The 20,361-nt window shown below is 41.4% G+C and overlaps 1 protein-coding gene across 2 annotated transcripts in view; it reads right to left on the bottom strand.

Moving 5' to 3' along the window:
* Positions 1–10,440: 10,440 nt before the first annotated feature.
* DIRAS2 (DIRAS family GTPase 2) overlaps positions 10,441–20,361 on the bottom strand; it is a 33,224-nt gene continuing 23,303 nt past the window's right edge. For both annotated transcript variants that reach the window (XM_003951472.5, XM_001142598.5), the window contains one exon: positions 10,441–14,468. In XM_003951472.5, the coding sequence (XP_003951521.1) occupies positions 13,833–14,432 (600 nt within the window). In that variant the 5' untranslated portion in view covers positions 14,433–14,468 and the 3' untranslated portion in view covers positions 10,441–13,832. The remainder of the gene's footprint in view (positions 14,469–20,361) is intronic.

The raw sequence follows: 20,361 nt of genomic DNA, 5'->3' as shown, positions 1-20,361 counted from the left end.
GCTCCTAAGTCAAAGGAAGAATGGCTCATTATGAGTGACAGTCAGTGGTTGATTATTTTGGCAGGCAGTTCTGGGCACTATGATTAAAAATGGACCCAGAGAGGGGGAAAGACTTCTCAGTGGACCCTATTTTCAGTGTTTACCTAATGGTAGCCAAAGAGCATGACATACCCAAAAGCCAGAGGTTAAAATTGCAATGAAAAGATGGCAGCAAATGGATTCTTACTCTAGTCACTTATTTCATTTGGCTTTAGAAAGTGTCTCCTCATGCTCTTTTTTTCAGCGTTTGGATACACTCTTAAATTATTCACAATATGGCATTGTTTTATTTCTCTAACAAATTTAGAAAAATCGTAAAATATTAGGGAAATGCTGATGATTGAACCATTTTACCTTCTCATGAAATCTTGATGTCCTATCTAAGACAGAGATTGGCAGTTTACTAATCATGCTTTTTTATTTTCTGTATTTCTGATGCTTTGATATCTGGATGACCCTGGAGGCATCCTATGCAGATTAGCCTACTTTTAAAAGCAGTAAATGACTCCCTGTGAGCACACCTCGTGTATGCAAACCACCATCCTAGCGCCCACCTCCTCCCCCACCTTCTCTCTCAGGTTCTCACCATCTAGGCCACCATCTTCCTTCCCTAATCATTCCAGGGCCAGGCACCAGATGTCCAGAGATAGCCCTCCTGTCCCAGAGCCTGCTGAAATTATCCAAGCTAGCCAATCCTAAACCTGCTTGCCCTGACTTGCCTTGCCTTTCCTGCAGAAGCCACATGATAAAGGCTCTTGTGCAGGTTTCTCCCCTCCTCTCTCAGCCTCCTCACTGAGACTTGTACTTCCCCGGGTGGCCCCACCTGGCATTGCATGCCTCCTCCTATTAGGAACTGTAACAGCTAACTTTTCAAAGGTAGCCCTCTCCTGATCTGTTGGTTTCACCATACCTGAATAATACTAAAACCTACATTTTAAAACATCCAGTTGCTCTCAATACCCATATTTCTCTTCTTAATAAAAAATCCCCAACTTCTAGATAAGCGTATGGCCTCCAAGATAAAAAAAAGACCGAGCCTTTGCTGATTCTCCCTGGCTATTAGCAGTGGCCACGTGAATCAGGTCAGCTGCTTGCTTACAGTGCTCTCCGAAGTGCTGTGGAGGATGCATGCTTTCTTCTGAGTGCCTCCTCTAGCTGCAGAGGATTTGATGGCTGGGGTTCCAGCAGTCATCATGGGCTATTAGGATGCAGCCCACACTCACATCCTAGAACTATCTAGCATGGGGAAGATGAATTATCTAAATAATCCGGATAGCTCATGATTTCGTGGAACCATGGACTCCTTTCATGGAACAAATAATGAAAATCTGTTTTTTAAGTAACTATTATTTGATGTTTTTCTGTTGTACTCAGCTAGACTTCATCACAGATAATGCACTATCCTTAACAGAAGAAAAACCATAATACCTGTCTGTCAAGGTACTCATTGTGTCTCAAAAATATGTCATTTGATCATGCTACTGATATTATCAATAACTAAAAGAAAACAGTTTTACCCATCTGTAACATCAAAACCATGGTAAGTGCCTTTCCCTTCAAGGGTCATCATGCTCAGTGCTGAAAATCAGGGTGCTCAATCAATCCTCTGCCCCTCCACCTGTTTTGCTAAAAATAGCAGACCACAACATGTTGGTGGACATGATTTAGTTATGTTCACAACTTTCACTATTTCCTTGAACAAGAAATAATACATCAAGGGCAGGAGGCATATTGTTAATCAGCAATTGCTCTGCAAAATAAAGCAGCATGTGATCTGGCATTTAAGTAAAATCCTCCCTTTTCATGCCAGTCATCATGAGTCCCCACTGGACTTGACCCCAGTGTACTTTCTCAGCCCATATCCTCTATTAAAAAAAAACACTAATTAAACAAATAACAATAACGGAACATCTTCTTATACGGCGTGGATTCTCTGTTGACCGCATATGTCCACCAGCATATGATGAGCTGATCCAAGCATGAAACAGAATCAGCTAACACCCTATTGCTGTGCTCTTCCACATTGTGTGCTTTTAATATTACATGATATCCAACAATAAGGAAAGGAATTTTAACCAAAGACCAATTGTTCTTTCTCTCTGAGAAATTTTGCAAGAAACTTTGAGTTTGGTTTCATAGGTCTCTGTTATATTACTTATGTCTCTTTCTGCTACAAAATATATAACTTTGGGTTATTTTTCTCTTTTAAAAACTCATTTATTTCACACTGCTACAAAATGTATAACTTGGGTTATTTATCTTCTTTTAAAAACTCATTTATTTCAAATTTTGCACAGTATTACTTTGCATTTGTTCTGTTAAAAAATAAGATCTTGATTGGTGTACCAGTAGTGGTAGAAGTTTAATGAATTGATAAACTTTCATAAAGATCAATGCATTGTCATGAGGAATCCAGACCCAAAATATCAAATCTTCAGATATTTGTGTCTTATCTCCTATACACACTTTTTTTTTGGCATGGGGGACATTTAAAATTTTTCTAAATTTTTATTTCAATAGGTTTTGGGGGAACAGATGGTGTTTGGTTAGAAGAATAAGTTCTTTAGTGGTAATTTCTGAAATTTTGGTATACCCATCACCCTAAGCAGTATCCACTGTACCCAATGTGTAGTCTTTTATCCTTTAACCCCCTTCCACCCTATCCCCCGAGTCCCCAAAGTCTACTGTGTCATTCTTATGCTTTTGGGTCCTCATAGCTTAGCTCCCACTTAAGAGTGAGAATATAAAATGTCTGGTTTTCCATTCTTAAGTTACTTCACATAGCATAATGGTCTCCAATTCTATCCGGGTTGCTGCAAATGCCATTATTTTGTTCCTTTTTATGACTGAGTAGTATTTCATGGTGTATATATATACATATATATATATACACATATACATATATACGTATACACACACACACACACACATACCACATTTTCTTTATCGACTAATTGATTGATAAGCATTTGGGCTGGTTCCATATTTTTGCAATTGCAAATTGTGCTGCTATAAATATGCATGTGCAGGTATCTTTTTTGTATAATGACTTCTTTTCCTCTGGGTAGATACCCAGAAGTGGGATTGCTGGATCAAATGGTAGATCTACTTTTTGTTCTTTAGGGAATCTCCACACTGTTTTCCACTGTGGTCGTGTACTAGTTTACATTTTTTTGACTTAGAAAATTATCATACTTGCAGACTGACAGATGGACTGTAGGCACAGAAAGCTTCACGGTGCTTTATGACATTATAAGTTTAGTATTTTGCTACTATTTTATCTCGACCTTCATGATTCACTGAACCAAGAGTTAGGAATATAAAGGAAAAATGCAGTTTAACAAACATAAGAAAGTACATGCAACAAACATGAAAATACACTAGCTGTCATGTCAAAACCCTGCTCACTTCAGTAGGGATGGCACCAGGTTCAAGAGACCAAAGAGACCTAGAGCCAGCAAATGAGACATAGGGTATTTTTGGGGGAATTTTAAATACAGGGACAGTCCGGTGGTGGTGGGCTGAACAGGAGAACCACAATCACTGGCAAAAAGCATGCAGTTGATTGAGCGCCCTCACTGGGCACCTTTCCTCAGCAACCTCCATATGACAACCTTCATTTCTTAAATTACTGCTGTCAGGCTGGGCGCAGTGGCTCACGCCTATAATTCCAGCACTTTGGGAGACTGAGGCGGGTGGATTATTTGAGGTCAGGAGTTCAATATCAGCCTGGCCAATATGGTGAAACCCTGTCTCTACTAAAAATACAAAAAAAATGGCCAGGTATAGTGGCACACGCCTGTAAACCCAGCTACTTGGGAGACTGAGGCAGGAAAATAGCTTGAACCTGGGAGATGGAGGCTGCAGTGAGCCAAGATTGTGCCACTGCACTCCAACCCGGGAGACAGAGTGAGACTCTATCTCAAAAAAAAAAAAAAAAAGGAAAAATAAAAAGAAAAAAAAATTATTTCTGTCAGGTAAGCCTGCCATATACTAGCCAAGATGAAATGCACAATGTTAATACAGTATCTGCCTCAATGACATGAAAAAGGTCCCACTGTCTCTGCAAATGCTGTTGTCAACACTACTGTTAGGGACTCAATGGAATTTTGATAAATGTCAATTAGTTTTATATTTCACATCTTTAAATTTATAGGAAGAAACAAACTTCACTACATTTTCCTTGGAAACTATGTAAATCCTTACAGACTACTCAATTGCCGAATATCTTGAACAATACAGACTTACCAGGCAAAGACAAAAAAGTGTAGAATACCTGAGTACTTTTTATCCAATTGACTTTGTTGCATAATTTCTGTAGTCTAATTTATTTCTTGCTAACACTAGTCAGCCTAAATTTGACAATATTCTTTTTTTATAACCTGCTAAAAGGAATGGGAAAAAAAAAACACTTTATGAGTTTCTGGCATTTCTTAAATTTCTTAAGAACTTCAACCTCCATTGTACTGTATTTATTTACATTGTACAGATTTTAGCAACTTCTTATTTGAATCTTAGAAGGAAAAAGTTGACAAGAAGGAAATGCTAATCTCTGAGACTATAAACAGAGGTAACACATTAGTCAAGATGGGTTGGGTTATGCCCCAGTAACAAACAACTCCAGAATCTTGAAGGCTTAAAACAACAAAGGTTTATTTCTCCCATAGACTTTAAATCTATCGCAGGTTAGCAGGGACCTCTGCTCCCATCTCAGCTTTGCCCTCACTCTGAAAAGCAAGTCAGGAGAGCAGCCCCTCTCTGGAACACTGCCTGTTCCTTGGGGAGAGGGCAATGAAATGCTCCAGCCAAAAATCAGGGGCCTCCTTCACTCACAACTCCATGGCAGAAATGGTCAAATCTCACCAAGAAGAGGGCCAGGAAGTGCAATCTTACTCTGTGCCCAGAATGGGGAAGAATGGGAAGACCCAGAGAACTGCACAGGTGATTCTCACCGCGAGCAGTCAGGTGGGTTTTGCTGCTCAATCTAGCAAATGTGCATGGGATACTTATTGGTCCAAAGCATAGTTCAGGTTGTTGAGAGGGTTCAGTAATGAACTTGGGAGCCGGGCACTATGGCTCACGCCTGTAATCCCAGCACTTTGGGAGGCCGAGGCAGGCGGATCACGAGGTCAGGAGATTGAGACCATCCTGGCTAACACAGTGAAACCCCATCTCCACTAAAAATACAAAAAATTAGCCGGGCGTGGTGGTGGGCACCTGTAGTCCCAGCTACTCGGGAGGCTGAGGCAGGAGAATGGCATGAACCCGGGAGGCGGAGCTTGCAGTGAGCCGAGATTGCGCCACTGCACTCCAGCCTGGGCGACAGAGTGAGACTCCATCTCAAAAAAAAAAAAAAAAAAAAAAAATGAACTTGGGTTAAATTTCAAACAACTCAGAATTATGAAGAAATCATTTCTGTATAACAAAACGTCCTACAAGCCAGAAAGGTCAAGAAAGCAAGACCGAAGAAACATTTCAAAGAGAGAGAAAATCCTTTTTTTTTACTTAAATGACTGGGAAAAGCATAGAGGGGGCCATTTGAGGGCAGCCTTAGTATAGGAAAGATGTTCACATGCAGGGATGGACAGGGAGACAGAAAGAAGGGATTTCCAAGCAGAGGAAATAACATAATCAAAGCAGTACATTTTGACACATTCACTCTGTAATTACGTGTTGCCAGTTTTACAGTGACAATGATATCTTAAAGCCCATTCTCCAGCCCACTCTGAGTTCCTTATCCTTATGCTAAGATTGAAATGGGGATATTTGAGATATTTTGTAGTATCTAACTTTGGGGGCTGTTTTATTTCTGTTGGGGTGTGTGCATGTCGTGTGTGTGTGCGCGTGTGCGCACAAGAACATTTGGAGAGGTACTTCTTGAAAGCTAATGTGTACTTTTTATTAAAAGGACTGCAAAAGATATAGTCTTGATTTTTGGCAAGGGCAAAAAACACATTTCAATCTACTGTGTTGCCCCCTAACAAAGAAACTGCGTAACTTTCATCTTACATTCATGACAAACAGCTCTATCTCCACTAGGTTTTTTTTCTGAGCTCCCCATCTCTCCTTATAGAAGTTAAGTTGGAGTATGGTGGTTTCCTTTGTTTTCCCTCACCTAAGCTAACTCCATGTTGTTTGAGGCAGACTGTGAGGAGTTAGAAGAGCAAACAAATAATAGCAACAATAATGATAATTATTATCATTGTGACAATAGAATTTATGTTAAAATGTCTTCGGCAGATGCCTGCCTCTTTGGGCCCCTCAGTGACTTGTGATAGACTAGGATAGGCAAAGACCCCTTGTAGTTAAGAAAGGTAAATGGAAATGGAAAAGTGAATGAGGACAATCCAGAGATGTGAAAAAATGAAGGCATGAGAGTTCATGCCCAGATCTGAAGCAGCAACCTTGGCAGGGCAGAGCCAGTGCCGTGGGTTAAAGGAATCCTGTGGATGTGGCTGCAGCAGCAGCCATGGAGTGCTGAATGCAAGGAACTGCGGCCACGGACCCCACATTCAAAGTATCTGGGGCAACAGCAAGCCGGCCAAGCCAAGGCAGAATTGATGGGGGCATAACCTCCTGACAGGTTCATCTTGCCCTCTGCCCAGGGACAGCCGATTTATCAAGGGAGGGCAGTTGCAATAGAGAAAGAGCTTAATACACATAGAGATGGCTAAGCGGTAGACTGGAGGTTTTATTATTCCTCAAATGAGCCTCCCTGAAAATTCAGAGGGTATGGTTTTTAAAAGGTAGTTTGGTGGACAGGGTGCTGGAGAATGGGAAGTACTCATGGGTTGGGTTAGGAATGGCATTACAGGGAGTCAAGGCTGTCCTCTTGCGCTGGTCCACAAGACCAGATGAGCCAGTTTACCAGTCTGGGTGGCACCAGCTGGTCCATGGGAATGCAGGGTCTGAAAAATATCTTGAACATCAATCTTAGGTTTTACAGTATAATTATTATATATAGGAAAAATTGGAGAGGTTAGAAATCTTGTGGCCTTTGGCTGCATGATTTCTGAGCCATAATAATTTCTAATCTTCTGGCACTTTGGGAGGCTGAGGTGGGTGGATCACCTGAGGTCAGGAGTTTGAGACCAGCCTGGCCAACATGGTGAAACCCTGACTCTACTAAAAATAAAAAAATTATCCAGGTGTGGTGGTGCATGCCTATAATCCCAGCTAATCAGTAGGCTGAGTTAGGAGAATTGCTTGAACCTGGGAGGCAGAGGTTGCAGTGAGCCAAGATGATGCCATTGCACTCCAGCCTGGGCAATAGAGCGAGACTCTGTCTCAAATAATAATAATAATAATGATAATCATTTCTAATCTTGTGGTTAATTTGTTAGTTTTGCAAAAGTCTGGTCTCCAGGCAAGGAGAAGTTTGCTCAAGGAGGAGCTATTATTATCTATGTTTCAAAGTTAAACTATAAATTCATCCCAAAGTTAGTTTGGCCTAAGCCCAGGAATAAATAAGGGCAGCTTGGAGGTTAGAAGCAAGATGGAGTCTCTTAGGTCAGATTTCTTTCGCTCATAATTTTCCTATGTCAGATTTTTCTCACTGTCATAATTTTTGCAAAGATGGTTTTAGGGGCACCTGTCTTCAGTATTTGCAGGCATTGAAGAAGATTGAGGAGTTGTTAAGAATAGAGAGTGTGCCATGCTTAGATCAGGAGGGCAAGGAGGGGTGCTCCAGATGGCTGCTGGGGCTCAGACCCACAACCAGGGACATCACTGCCCACGTAGCCCTGATGGAACTCCCCAGGGTAGAGCATGTGGGCAGATGCTCTATACCTGAATTACAATTTTCTCTCAATGCTAACCTTGGAAAATGTTCTACACAGAGAAAGCCGAGACCCTCAATACCACTGACTGAAGAAAGTCACTAAAGGGGAACTTGATTTAACAAAGCCTACTCCCATCTCCATCCCGCCCCAAGACTTAGGGAGCTGGCAGGCATTCCCAATTAAACTTGGCTAACAGCAGTGATTCTTAAATTCAATTCCATATCAAAATTACCTACTAACACACAGTTTCTGTGAGGGGTAGGCGGTCTGGTTATCAATAGTTTGCAAAACTCCTTTACCAAGCGATTCTCATGTGCAACAAAACTAAAGAGCAAGTAGATTACAGCCTTGCATGTCAAAGTGTGGTCTCGGACCAGAAGCAGGGACATCACCTAGGAGCCGGATAGAAATGCAGACTCCCGGGCCCCACTCGGCCCTGCTGCCTCAGAGGCTATGGAATCACAAGACCCTGAAGTACTTCATTTGCACATTAAAGTTTGATAAGCACCAGAATACCCTTTAATGGTACCTAATAGGGTCGGCTGATTGTCATTATCTCCGTAAATTGGAGCCCTGACTAATGTTGCAATAATGACCTGAAGCTGGGCGGAGGGTTGGAGTAGGGAGGGGCATGCAGACAGCAAGACCTGGAAAGCTGTTGATAAAGAGGCTGGAAGAAGCGGAAGTTTCTGGTGGTTTTTGTACTTGGGTAGTTTGATTTTCACTTTGCCGCCAACCTTCCAGATACAATGCTACGTAGTCAGCAGATTTTTGTATATTTCCTCTGAAAGCTCAATATATGACAAGCCAGCTCTGTGCTTTGTGCTTATCATTAAATTAACCCTCAGGGCCACCACCCTGCAGACGTTAATCATTCCCACTTTGCAGAAGCACTAAGAGGGCAAGAACCTCCCCAGTGTCACTTAGCCATTCCGTGGCAGAGTGAGGATTTCGTTTTTAGTGTTTGATGGATTTTCCCTGCATCATCAAAATTAAGCTTTATTTCACAATTAGTGTGGAAAAAGAGAAATAAAGACCAAACAGAAGCAGTACTCAGCAACAATGCTAGGGCAGAAACTGTCCCCACAGGGTTGACAAGAATGGCATGCCAGGTTCTGGATAGAAATAGAAACATTAATCAGGCTGCACTTTGGCCCACCTCCTTGTTGCTAAAAGTCACGTAGCACTAGATCCTGACCATTTGTATCTCTTTGTTCCTGTAGATAAGATTTCTGGCATTAAGGTTATAAGATGGTTTAAGAATTGATCTGCATCCCTGTTGTTCCCATAGACAGGACCTCTGACATTAGAATCATAAGGTTTTTGTTTAAGGATCACTTAAGATTTTTTCAGCCCCTAAATTCCAGCACCCAATTTGAAGACCCCACAGAAGGACGGAATCAGCATGAGATTGCAGCTTCTTCATCCTCATCCCACGACTTCACCCCAAACTCTTTGACCAATCAATGATTTCCACACTTCATGCTGTGGCCCACTCCAAAACCCTTAAAATCACTAGCCCCACAGCCCTCTGGGAGATGGATTTGAGGTTTCCTCCTATCTCCTCATTGGGTGACCCTACAATTAAACCTCTTGCTCTGCTGCAACCCCATGTCTCAGGCATTGGCTTGTCCCAGACTTAACACCATCATTTTGTCAATGAAAAGAATCACTCTATAAAATTTTTGAAGACATTTATTCTGAGCCTAATATGAGTGACTGATGACCCTAGACACAACCCCAGGAGATCCTGAGAACATGTGCCCAAGGTGATCTGGCTACAGCTTCATTTTCTACATTTTAGCAAGACATAAGACATCAATCAATACATGTAAGATGTACACTGGTTTGGTCCAGAAAGGTGGGATAACTCAAAGTGGGGGCTTCCAGGTCATAGGTAGATTCAAGAATTTTCTAATTGGCAATTGGTTGAAAGAGTTAGATTATTATCTAAAGACTGGAATCAGTAGAAGGGAATGTCTGGATTAAGATAAGGGCTTATGGAAACCAAGGTTCCTATTATGCAGAAAGAATCAATAGTAGGAAATTCCTCCTACCAGACCCAAACAGTCTATCATTCTTCAGATGTTTTAATGTTAATGCTGGTCAGTTGTGCCTGAATTCCAACAGGAGTAGGATATAATGAGGCATGTCTGATCCCCACTTCTCATCATGGCCTGAACTAGTTTTTGAGTTAACTTTGAAATGCCCTTGGCCAAGGGAAGCATCCATCAGTCAGTTGGGGGACTTAGAATTTTATATTTGGTTTACAATTTAATAGCCTGGGGTTGTGGAGGAAAGCAGGATTAAAAAAAAAGAGAATGGAGTTTGTCTTCACTTCTTCTATTTTGACACAAATAAGGCTCTGCCCTACTCCTTCCCTCTCTCACCTTAAGCTGTCTGGATCTTCTGCTTCATTTCCACCCAAAGACAGGGAGCAATGGGAAAGTTTCACGGGACACCCCAGGGTGAGTTATTGTTGCCTATTGCTAGTTCTGCACAGAGCCTGATATCCTCCTATTGTGGTCATAAGCACATAACAGCCGCTGAGGGGTCACCAAGTCAAGGTCATCCTAGACCAGCTAACCCCTTAAGAAATAGCACCACCTTCCAGCCAGGGTGTCATAACTGTAGCTTTATTGTAATATCTCCCATTATTTCCAGAACATCACTGGCAACTAGAAACTTGTATGCAAGGGTGATTTTTATAACCGCAGAGTAAATAAAATATAATAGAGAATAGACTTGTAACAATAAATACACTTTAAATATAAATATACACATTGATATCCCACACATATAAAAGTCATGCTCTGCAAATATATACACACTGTCCTTGTGGGGTATGAATTCCAGGATGTGTCTTCAAGGATTTACATGTGTCCTATTAGTTGTAGATATTTCCAGAGAACTTACGTAGAAGCAACACATTACAAATTTTGGGGAAAAAAATTAAGTATCACAGAGCAATTTTTAAAATATTTAATACATTTTTGTTCTACAAAGAATGAGCATTTCTTAAATATTACAAACAGTGAAACAAATATACTAGCTTACAGATATGTACAATTTATGACTTTATACTTCAAAAATGCAGGAAGATAAATTATATATTTTATATACATGTAATTTTAGATAGAATGAACAATTCAATATTGCTCTTGTGTTGGTCTTGCTGCATTGTATGCATGCCCATGGCTTGTCGCTGGATGGAGGAGGGGCTCATGGGGATAGAAGGGAAGTCATGGAGCCCCATGCTCATGCCCAGAGCGCCATCTTCAAAGCAATATTTAATTAAATATTAACCTATTCTGCCTGGGTCAAAAACTGCTGTGCCCATATGCAATGTAGGATGTGTTTTCAAGAACCACAGCTACATATTTGGGAATGGAAACATACAAATGCTTTAAAAAAATCTGATTCTGTGATACTAACTCCTCAAACTCTGAGTCAATTGGGGATCTCCTAAAAGACGATTTTGAGATAACCATTGATATCCTCAGTTCAGCTCATAGAAAACGATCTCAAAATGAAGACCCATAATTGAGGCTTCCATAGCCTTGCTAGCCTATAAATTCACAGAAAAAAATATGAAGGAAAAAAATGTGTCCTGAATGAAATCAGACTTTCAGTAATTACAAACTTCTCATGCTGATGAAGCCCTAAACACTTAAACATGTAGAAACTGATTTGAAAGGGATAAAAGAAATTCTGACTTACAATCAGTAGCAATGGGATGGTTTGCAGGAATATCTCACATTAAAACCTTATTAATACTACAGTCAGTGGCAAAGATCACATTCTACTGTTAACAAAGAACCCAATCAAAATCTATAGGACTACTTTGGCCATGAAGTTCTGTTTCTTCTTCCATTTAACCTATACCCAAATTAAAACTTGATCATCTCTCTCTCAGAATAGAAACAGAAAAAAAATGTCGGGACGAGTTGAAAAACAAACGTTCCAGAAAATCCGCCAACTAAAGATCTCATTGCGAATGCTGTGCAACAGCTTTCTAGAACAGAACAATCCTGCTTGAGGAATCTGAAGGGGGCCACGGGACTGGCCCAAATGCTCTGCACCCCCAGCTGGCTCCCACGCCACTTCTCTGCTTTCTCAGCTCAGCATGAGTGTTCCCCCTGTAAAGTCAGGGCGGTTTTGTTCTAGGAGATCATGGAGTCAAGCAGTTCTCAAAGGCACCTCCCACGCTCTAAACACATCCCAAGGGTGAGTTATTGGGAGACCAGAGAGGATGAGATCAGGACAAGGGAACTGAACCAGAAAAGGCTGAAGAAAACTAGGACATATTGAGAGAGCAAGTGTGCTTTGGGGGATGGAGATGGCCACACTGCTGCTGCTGCAAGCCCTGCATAGGAGGGACAGGAGAAACAGCAGTTGCAGGAGGTGGCCTGGTCAAACATCCCCAACTTAAGCCCTCCCTGTGCTGACACTGCCACCCAACAGCCATGCAGCACCCCCCCCCCCACCCCAGGCAGGCCCACGTGGGACTGCAGCTTCTTCTGCCTGCCAGGCGGGTGACAGGAAGATTGCTGAGAGGATGATGCCACAGTTGGGGCCAGTAAATGTTCTGCCAACTGAAACAAACAGGAGATCTAACAGGCACTATCAGTGGGAGTTTTCAGGAAGCCAAGTACAACCAGGCTCTACGATGGCAGAGCAATTAAGCTGAGTGGGCTCTTCCCAGGGCAGAGAAGCCTGCCTGTCTCCAGCCACCATCCTATCCCCAAGCTAACACAGGAAACCTGAAATAGCTGTAATTTGGCTTGAAAGATTAAAGATGCACACAAAATCATTAAGAGAAAAAGATAATTGTTTCTAGAGTGAATACTGTATTGAACAGCTCTTAGAAGACACGTATAATGGAACATGCAAGAGAATTTACTATTATTTAAATGCATTTTCCAGGAACATATTTCCAATACAGATAGATCATCAAAAACACAGTGAATAACTTCTGTTTCAAAGTATTTCATTAAGGTGCAAAGTGTGGCATATACATGTTTGTGACACTACAAAAACGGATGTGCTTTTGGTTGTCTGATGGCCTTTGCTGGCTTCTACCCAGCTGGGTACAGATCGAGTTATTTAAGAGAAGAAAACCACCTTGGAGGAAAAAAAGTCTAAAAATAGTGAGTTTATTTGCTTGTATTTAAAATCTGAGGGCTGAAAGAAGTTATACTCCTCACAGGTCAAAAGAAGAAAATCACATTTCTAAAACCCTCGATGTATAACACACAGGAACATTATTGCGATGTTTTAACACTGTCACGATATCCTCACTTAAAAACTGAAGAACTTCCGACAGAGCAGCACACTATTAGTGCACTTATCCCTGCACATGAAGATAAATACTCTAATAACTTAAAATGATACTTCCTAACTAGGTCTAGGTAAGGTGAACACATCCTCTCAGGGTAGCAAGGCTCCTAACAGGCCAGGTGGGAATTAAGAACGGACACCCTTTGGGGCAGAGGCTGTGTTTTTTAATCCCCTTTAAAAAAGTGTAAAATGGACCAAGTGTGGTCCACTTTGGACCATCTGATCTTCTCACCTCTTCCTGCCCCTCCCCTCCCCCAAAGATGTGATTGGCTTCTGTCTGGGGTTGGTGCAGGTAACTCTAGGTTAACACGCTCTCACATGCACGTAGATGACGTTTAGTACTCTCGGTACATGTTGCTTTGTGGGTACCAGTCCTCCCTCCCACCTTCGGGTGTTCATCGCCACCTTCAGCAATTGCTGGCACCTCTCAGTTCCCGGGGATGCTGAGCGTGTTGGTTTTCACTTGAACCGCCTGGCAGATTCTGTGACTCCAGAGTGGGTGGCTTACTGTTGGTGGTGTGAAACGCCCTCTTAAGGACAATAGGACGCATCTCGATTAAATGCAATGTTTAACACGTGGGCATTATACATGCTACCCTGACGACGGTGGGTGTCATTTCGGGGGAGTGAGGTGCTGGGGACACACAGCTGCTCCTCCCGCAGGAAGGGCCTTCACATGATCACGCACTTGCCTTTGAGCTTCTCTTTCCTTTTCTGCTGCTTGCTCTTTTTCCCGTCGATCTGGAGACTCACGGTCCTGCGCTTCTCCAGGTTGAGCAGCTCCTGGAAAAGCTCCTTCACGTTATGGTTGAGCTTGGCTGAGGTCTCCATGAAGGCACACTTCCATGTGCGGGCCAAGGCCTCCGCCTCGCTGCTCTGCACCTCGCGGCTGGGGCTCTCGTCACACTTGTTCCCCACCAGCATGATGGGGATGCTCTCCACGTCCCCTTTGATCTCGCAGATTTGTTCGTAGATGGGCTTGAGCTCCTCCAAGGACTGCCGGCTGGTAATGGAGTACACCAGGATGAAGGCGTGCCCTTTGGAGATGGACAGCCGCTGCATGGCCGGGAACTGGTGGCTCCCCGTCGTGTCAGTGATCTGCAATGTGCATATGCTCTTGTCGCAGCTGATCACTTGCCGGTAGGTGTCTTCCACCGTCGGGATGTAGCTCTCCCGGAATGTGCCTTTCACAAACCTCAACACCAGGGAGCTCTTGCCAACACCACCAGCCCCAAACACGGCCACCCGGTAATCGTTACTCTGCTCAGGCATGTTGCTGGAGAGCTCCAACTCTCAGCCAGGACGCACCTAGCAAAGGAACCAGATGTTTGAGAGAATTAATAATTAAAATATAAAAACATTAATAAGGATAACTCTACCCTCTTTTGATAGCTTAAAAATGGGAGGTGATAACATTTAAAATAGCGACAATTCTAAATCCAATAAATTTGGTCAATCCGCCGTTTTCAAAAGGACAGACGATCTACTCAGGGGCTCACTGGAGCCCACCTGTTTCTCTTTATTGGACCATGACAATGAGCATCTTTGCTCCCACATAGGCCCTAAGCCCAGGGAAAAGATGCAAAGTGAGCCCGAGAGGCAGCACCAAGGAAAGGCAATGAGAAGATAAATTAACTACCCCCAAAAAAACACAGACACACATATGCACACACACATCACCATCATCAACAGCAGCATATCTTTGCTGTTTTACCTGAAGTACTGAGTACCCAATATACTGGTCATCATAATGTGTGTGTGTGTGTGTGTGTGTGTGTGTGTGTGTGTGTGTGTGTGAACAAATACTGGGAGAGGGAGATGAGTGAGGGAAAAGGATGTTCTAATATTTATTCAGTGTTTATATTAACTCATGAAATCCTCACCACTCTGCAGAAGTTGGTGCCATTAGCTCTGTTGTACAATGATGAAACTGGAAACAAGGAAGAGATCGGGAATGGAATGTCTCTGATGTTACACAGCAATAAGAGGGAGGGCTAGGATACAACCAAAGCATTGTGGATGTCAATGCCCATCCCAAAGGCTGTCTGTAGACAGAGCTGGTCCCAGTGACTTGGGCGTTACTCAGGCCATAGTATAGATTGTCTCCATTAAGCATGAAGAGTTAACTAATAAGTGTGGATAGTCATTTCATTCATCAAAATTAAGATGATTATATAAGCTTTATTTTTAAGAAACATAAGGAATCAGATATTACCAGGATAGTAGCATAAACTACCTTTTAAGGGTCATTAAAAATGAGGAGAACGCAGCAACTCTTCATCACAAACTTCGCCCCTAGTTTAATATTTATTTTTATTCAGGGATGTGTAGATGTGCCTTCTTAATTTACAACCTATCAAAATTTGTTCATTCTGTACCTTCTTTGGTAAGGAAGGACATATAACACCAAATAAAATAGAGAATTACACAATTTGGATACATTTTTAAAACTGAAGTTGATAAGTAACATGGTAATGTGAAGCATGGAATTCATTCTTCTCAGCAAGCAGGCATTGTGCTGACTTTTCACCTTTCTAGTTTTAGGGCAACTTTGGAAAAACAATAAAAAGCTTTACTGAAGAAAATGAGTTTTAGAGTCCAGTAAAAATATTAAACATAACTACCAATGGAAGGAAATGCATTTGTGCAGTGAACATGTTCTCCTGGCAGACAGAACATCAGGTCAAAGCCCTGGACTGAGGTATTCCACCTTCTCATTTTGCCTCGTGCGTCTGCCTACAAATCTGCTCGATTCAATACTCAGCTGTTCTTGCATGCACTTTGGAATCCCAAACCCTCCAAGAAGCTAAGGAAACATCAGTGCTAACAGAAAATATAAAAGACTGTTAGGAAGTTCATTAACACCAAAAGATGGTAGAAGAGTCTGCTTTGGAGTTTGATGAAGTTTATTCAATGCTTATGAGATAATTATGATTAATTCAAGGGTGAAGCATTGTGATAAATTTTTCCACAATTTTTAAAAAAAAACTCAATCGTGTCTTAGTTTGTTTTCTGTCGCTATAACAGAATACCTCAGATGAAATAATTTTAAAAGCAATCTATTTCTTACAGTTCTGGAGGATGGTAAGTCCAATATGAAGAAGCTGGATCTGGTGAGAGCCTTTTGTTGCCTCATAACATACTGGAGGGCATGGCATGATAAGACAGAGCAAGCATGTCAGCTAGGGTCTCTCTCCTTGTCTTATAAAGCCACTGATGCCATGACAGGCATTGCCCAGCCTCCTCATGACCTCATCTATTCCTAAAAGCCCCACTTCCAAATACCATGAACATACACATTTGAGGATTACATTTCTAACACATGCACTTTTAGGGAACACATTTAAACCATAGAAAATGGCCGATGGAATCTAAACTTCAGCTTCTTTCTACATCCTCAGAATGAAGCTCTCTTTTTGCTTAGAAGGGAGTTTCCTCACTCCTTTTGCCTTGTATTATGGTTATGTAGCTCCAGACTGGAGCATAAGCATCTAGCTGGAAGAGAACATATCTTAACAAGTTCTGCATCCCAATGTATCTCAAAGATCTCTTGGTTCACAGCACATACACTCTTTATGAGTTTGCTGAATATGTGGTCAGCTATGTTAAGGTGTCTCCATTATTAAACTGGCAACGAACACATAGGAAGTAAATGCTAAACATAAAATAAAGTATTCATGGCTACAATTATTCATTTACCCAGAGAAATATCCACTGAGCTTCCACTAAACCAGGCTGTGGACAAGCGGCCAGAAAACAACTGTGCAGAGGACAGACTTAAGGAAGGATCTCTATTCTCATGAAACTCAGAATCAAGTAAAGCAGACATCAATCCAAAAGATAACTTCATAAATATTTAATAAATTATATCATAGCAAGTGCTGCAAAAGAGAGGTCTGAAGGAATTTCATGAAATTTGAGATATCAGGAAGAATTTCACTAAGGAGGTGGCATGGAAGCATGAATCTGAAAGATGAACAGGAGTCAGAAAGTTGAAGGGGTATAAAGTTCAATGTGCATTTATGAGATAGGCCTGGGGCAATAACTCCATAGTGATCTTCAACTCACTAACAAAAACCCAGACTGTAGAGAATCACTTGAACCTGGGAGGTGGAGGTGGCAGTGAGCTGAGATCATGCCACCGCACTCCAGCCTGGGTGACAGAGCAAGACTCCATCTCAAAAAAAAAAAAAAATTGTAAACTATTTTCTTCCATGTCAGAACCATTCATTTATTTCACAAGCATTTATAAAATGTCTTCTAGATACTGTGCAAACTCAGTGCTTACCCAACAGCACTCATAGCATTAGAGGGGGGACAAGCATAGGAAAGTATACATTACGCCCCACTTCGCAGATGCTGTGATCTAGTTATCAACAAAGGCAGGATAAGAACCTAGTGGGGAATCTAGCTCTGCCTGGAGCCCTCAGGAAGCATTTCACAGAGGGCTGGAACTTGCCAGATGGCGAAGTGATGAAAGGCGTGTTAGTCAGAAGAAAGAACTTCATAAGAAGGAATAAATGGAGGAAATAGAGCTAATGCTCATGCCATGGTAGACAGCTTGTGTAAACTGGCATCCAGGAGTGAATTTGGGGGAGCAAGTGAGTGGTGGCACTCACCATCAATCAAGATAAAAGGCAGAAGAGAGAAGCAGCTTTAGAGAAATGACAGTAAACAACAAGGAGAAAGGAGCTGTGACTGGGTCAGGTTTATGGGACAAATGGGGGAGATGTCTGGTAGGTGATTGGGATTTAGTGTGAAAGCTCAGCAGAGAGGACTCATCTAGTGATAAATATATGGATACCATTCATACACAAACAGCACTATAATAAACAAAAATTCTCCAGGGAGAGAGCAGGTAGAATGAAAGGAGAATACCACATGCCCAATCTGTTATATGCTATTGAGAGAACTTGGCAAGTTACTTAAACTTTCTGCATTTGAGTTGCCTTAGCTAGGAAATGGATATAATAATGCCACGTTGTTTATGAGACTAATGTGGGGAGTAACACAATGCAATCAAGCACTTGAACAGCTCTCAGCACATGGTTTTTTGGCTACATTCAAGAAGGACCATGCAGATGAGGGGTTCATAAAGGAGCAGTATGATGGACAAGGAGAAAAACTCACAGGAGGGCAACTAGCTATTAAACTCATTCAATAAGATTTCAGAATACAACATTCATATAAAGCACCAACTGTATTTCTATACACTTGCAATGAACAATCTGAAAATGAAATTTAAGAAAATAACTCAATTTATAATAGCATCCAAAAGAGTAAGATACTTAGGAATAAATTTAACAAAAGATGCAAAACATATCTGGAAATTACAGACATGGTTGAAAGAAATTGAAGACACGAATAAATGGAAAAACACCCCATGTCATGTATCAGAGGAATTTTACTGCTAAGATAGCAGTATTTCCAGGAATCACCTACAGATTCAATGCAATTCTTAAAAGCATCCCACTAGCGACTCTGCAGAAACTGACAAACCGATCCCAAAATTTATATAAAAATTCAAGAGACCCAGAATAGTCAAAACAATGTTGAAAAATTAAAAGTGAAAAAGCTGGCAGACCATACTTCCTGATTTCAAACTCACGACAAGGATATAATACATCAAGAAATTGTGGTACTGACACAGGATACACAGATAGATGAACAGAATAGAATTCAGAGTCCAGAAATAAACCCTCATATTTACAGTCAATTGTTTTTTGACAAGGGTGCCAATAAAATTCAATTCAAAAGGCAGAAGGAATAGTCTTTTCAACAAATGATGCTGAAACTGGTAAAAGAATAAGGGGAGCACCTCTCTCTCACACCATACACAAAACTGACTCAAAATAGATCAAATACCTAAATATAAGAGCTAAAACTATAAAACTCTTAGAAGAAAACATAGGTATAAACCTTGATGACCTTGGAGTAAACAGTGTTTTCTTAGATGTGACACCAAAAGTATGAGCAACAAGATTAAAACTAGGTAAATCTGACTTCATCAAAACTAAAGGACATAATCAAGAAAGAAGTAACCCACAGAATAAGTGAGTATTGTTATAAATCATATATCTGATAAGGGACTAGTTCTAGTATATACAAAGAACTTCTACAATTCAACAACAACAAAACAACTCAATTAGAAATGGGCAAAAGACTTAAAAAGACATTTCTCAAAAGAAGATATATGAATTTATTGACTATATTTAATAGCCAATAAGAAGATATACAAATAGTCAATAATAAGTCAATAACATGAAAAGATACTCAACGTAATAGTCACCAGGGAAGTGCAAATCAAAACTATAACAAGTCTGTAATCCCATCACTTGGGAGGCCAAGGCAGGCAGATCACAAGATCAAGAGATCAAGACCATCCTAGCCAACAAGATGAAATCTTGTCTCTAAAAATACAAAAATTAGCTGGGCATGGTGGCGCATGCTTATAGTCCCAGCTACTCAGGAGGCTGAGGCAGGAGAATTGCTTGAACCTGGGGGGCAGAGGTTGCAGTGAGCCAAGATCGCACCACTGCACTCCAGCCTAGCAACAGAGTGAGACTCTGACTCGTCTCAAAAAACAAAACAAAGGCTGGGGGCGGTGGCTCATGCCAGTAATCCCAGCATATTGGGAGATCGAAGCAGGTGGATCACCTGAGGTCAGGAGTTCAAGACCAGCCTGGCCAACATGGTGAAACCCCGTCTCTACTGAAAATACAAAAAAAATTAGCCAGGTATGGTGGCAGGCACCTGTAATCCCAGTTACTCGGGAGGCTGAGGCAGGAGAATCGCTTGAACCCAGGAGGCAGAGGTTGCAGTGTGCCAAGATCGCGCCATTTCACTACAGCCTGGGTAACAAGAGTGAAACTCCATCTCAAAAACAAAACAAAACAAAACAAAACTATAAAGTACTGCTTCATACCCACTTGGATGGTTATAATCAACAACAACAAAAAACAAACCCAGAAAATAACAAATGTTGACAAGGCTGTAGGAACATTTGAACCCTTGTGCATTGTGCATTGCTGGCAAAAATGTAAAATGATATTGCTGTTTTGGAAAAAATTCTAGCAGTTCCTCAAAAGGTTAAACAGAATTATAATATGACCCAGCAATTCCCCTCCTTTGTATATACCCATGATAAATAAAAACACATAGCCATACAAAAATTTATACAATGATACTCATAGCAATATTA

The sequence above is a fragment of the Pan troglodytes genome, chromosome 11 (assembly GCF_028858775.2).
Source record: "Pan troglodytes isolate AG18354 chromosome 11, NHGRI_mPanTro3-v2.0_pri, whole genome shotgun sequence".
NCBI lineage: Eukaryota > Metazoa > Chordata > Mammalia > Primates > Hominidae > Pan > Pan troglodytes.
Note: the sequence above shows the minus strand (reverse complement) of the source record. Positions and strands in the feature narration are given on the sequence as shown.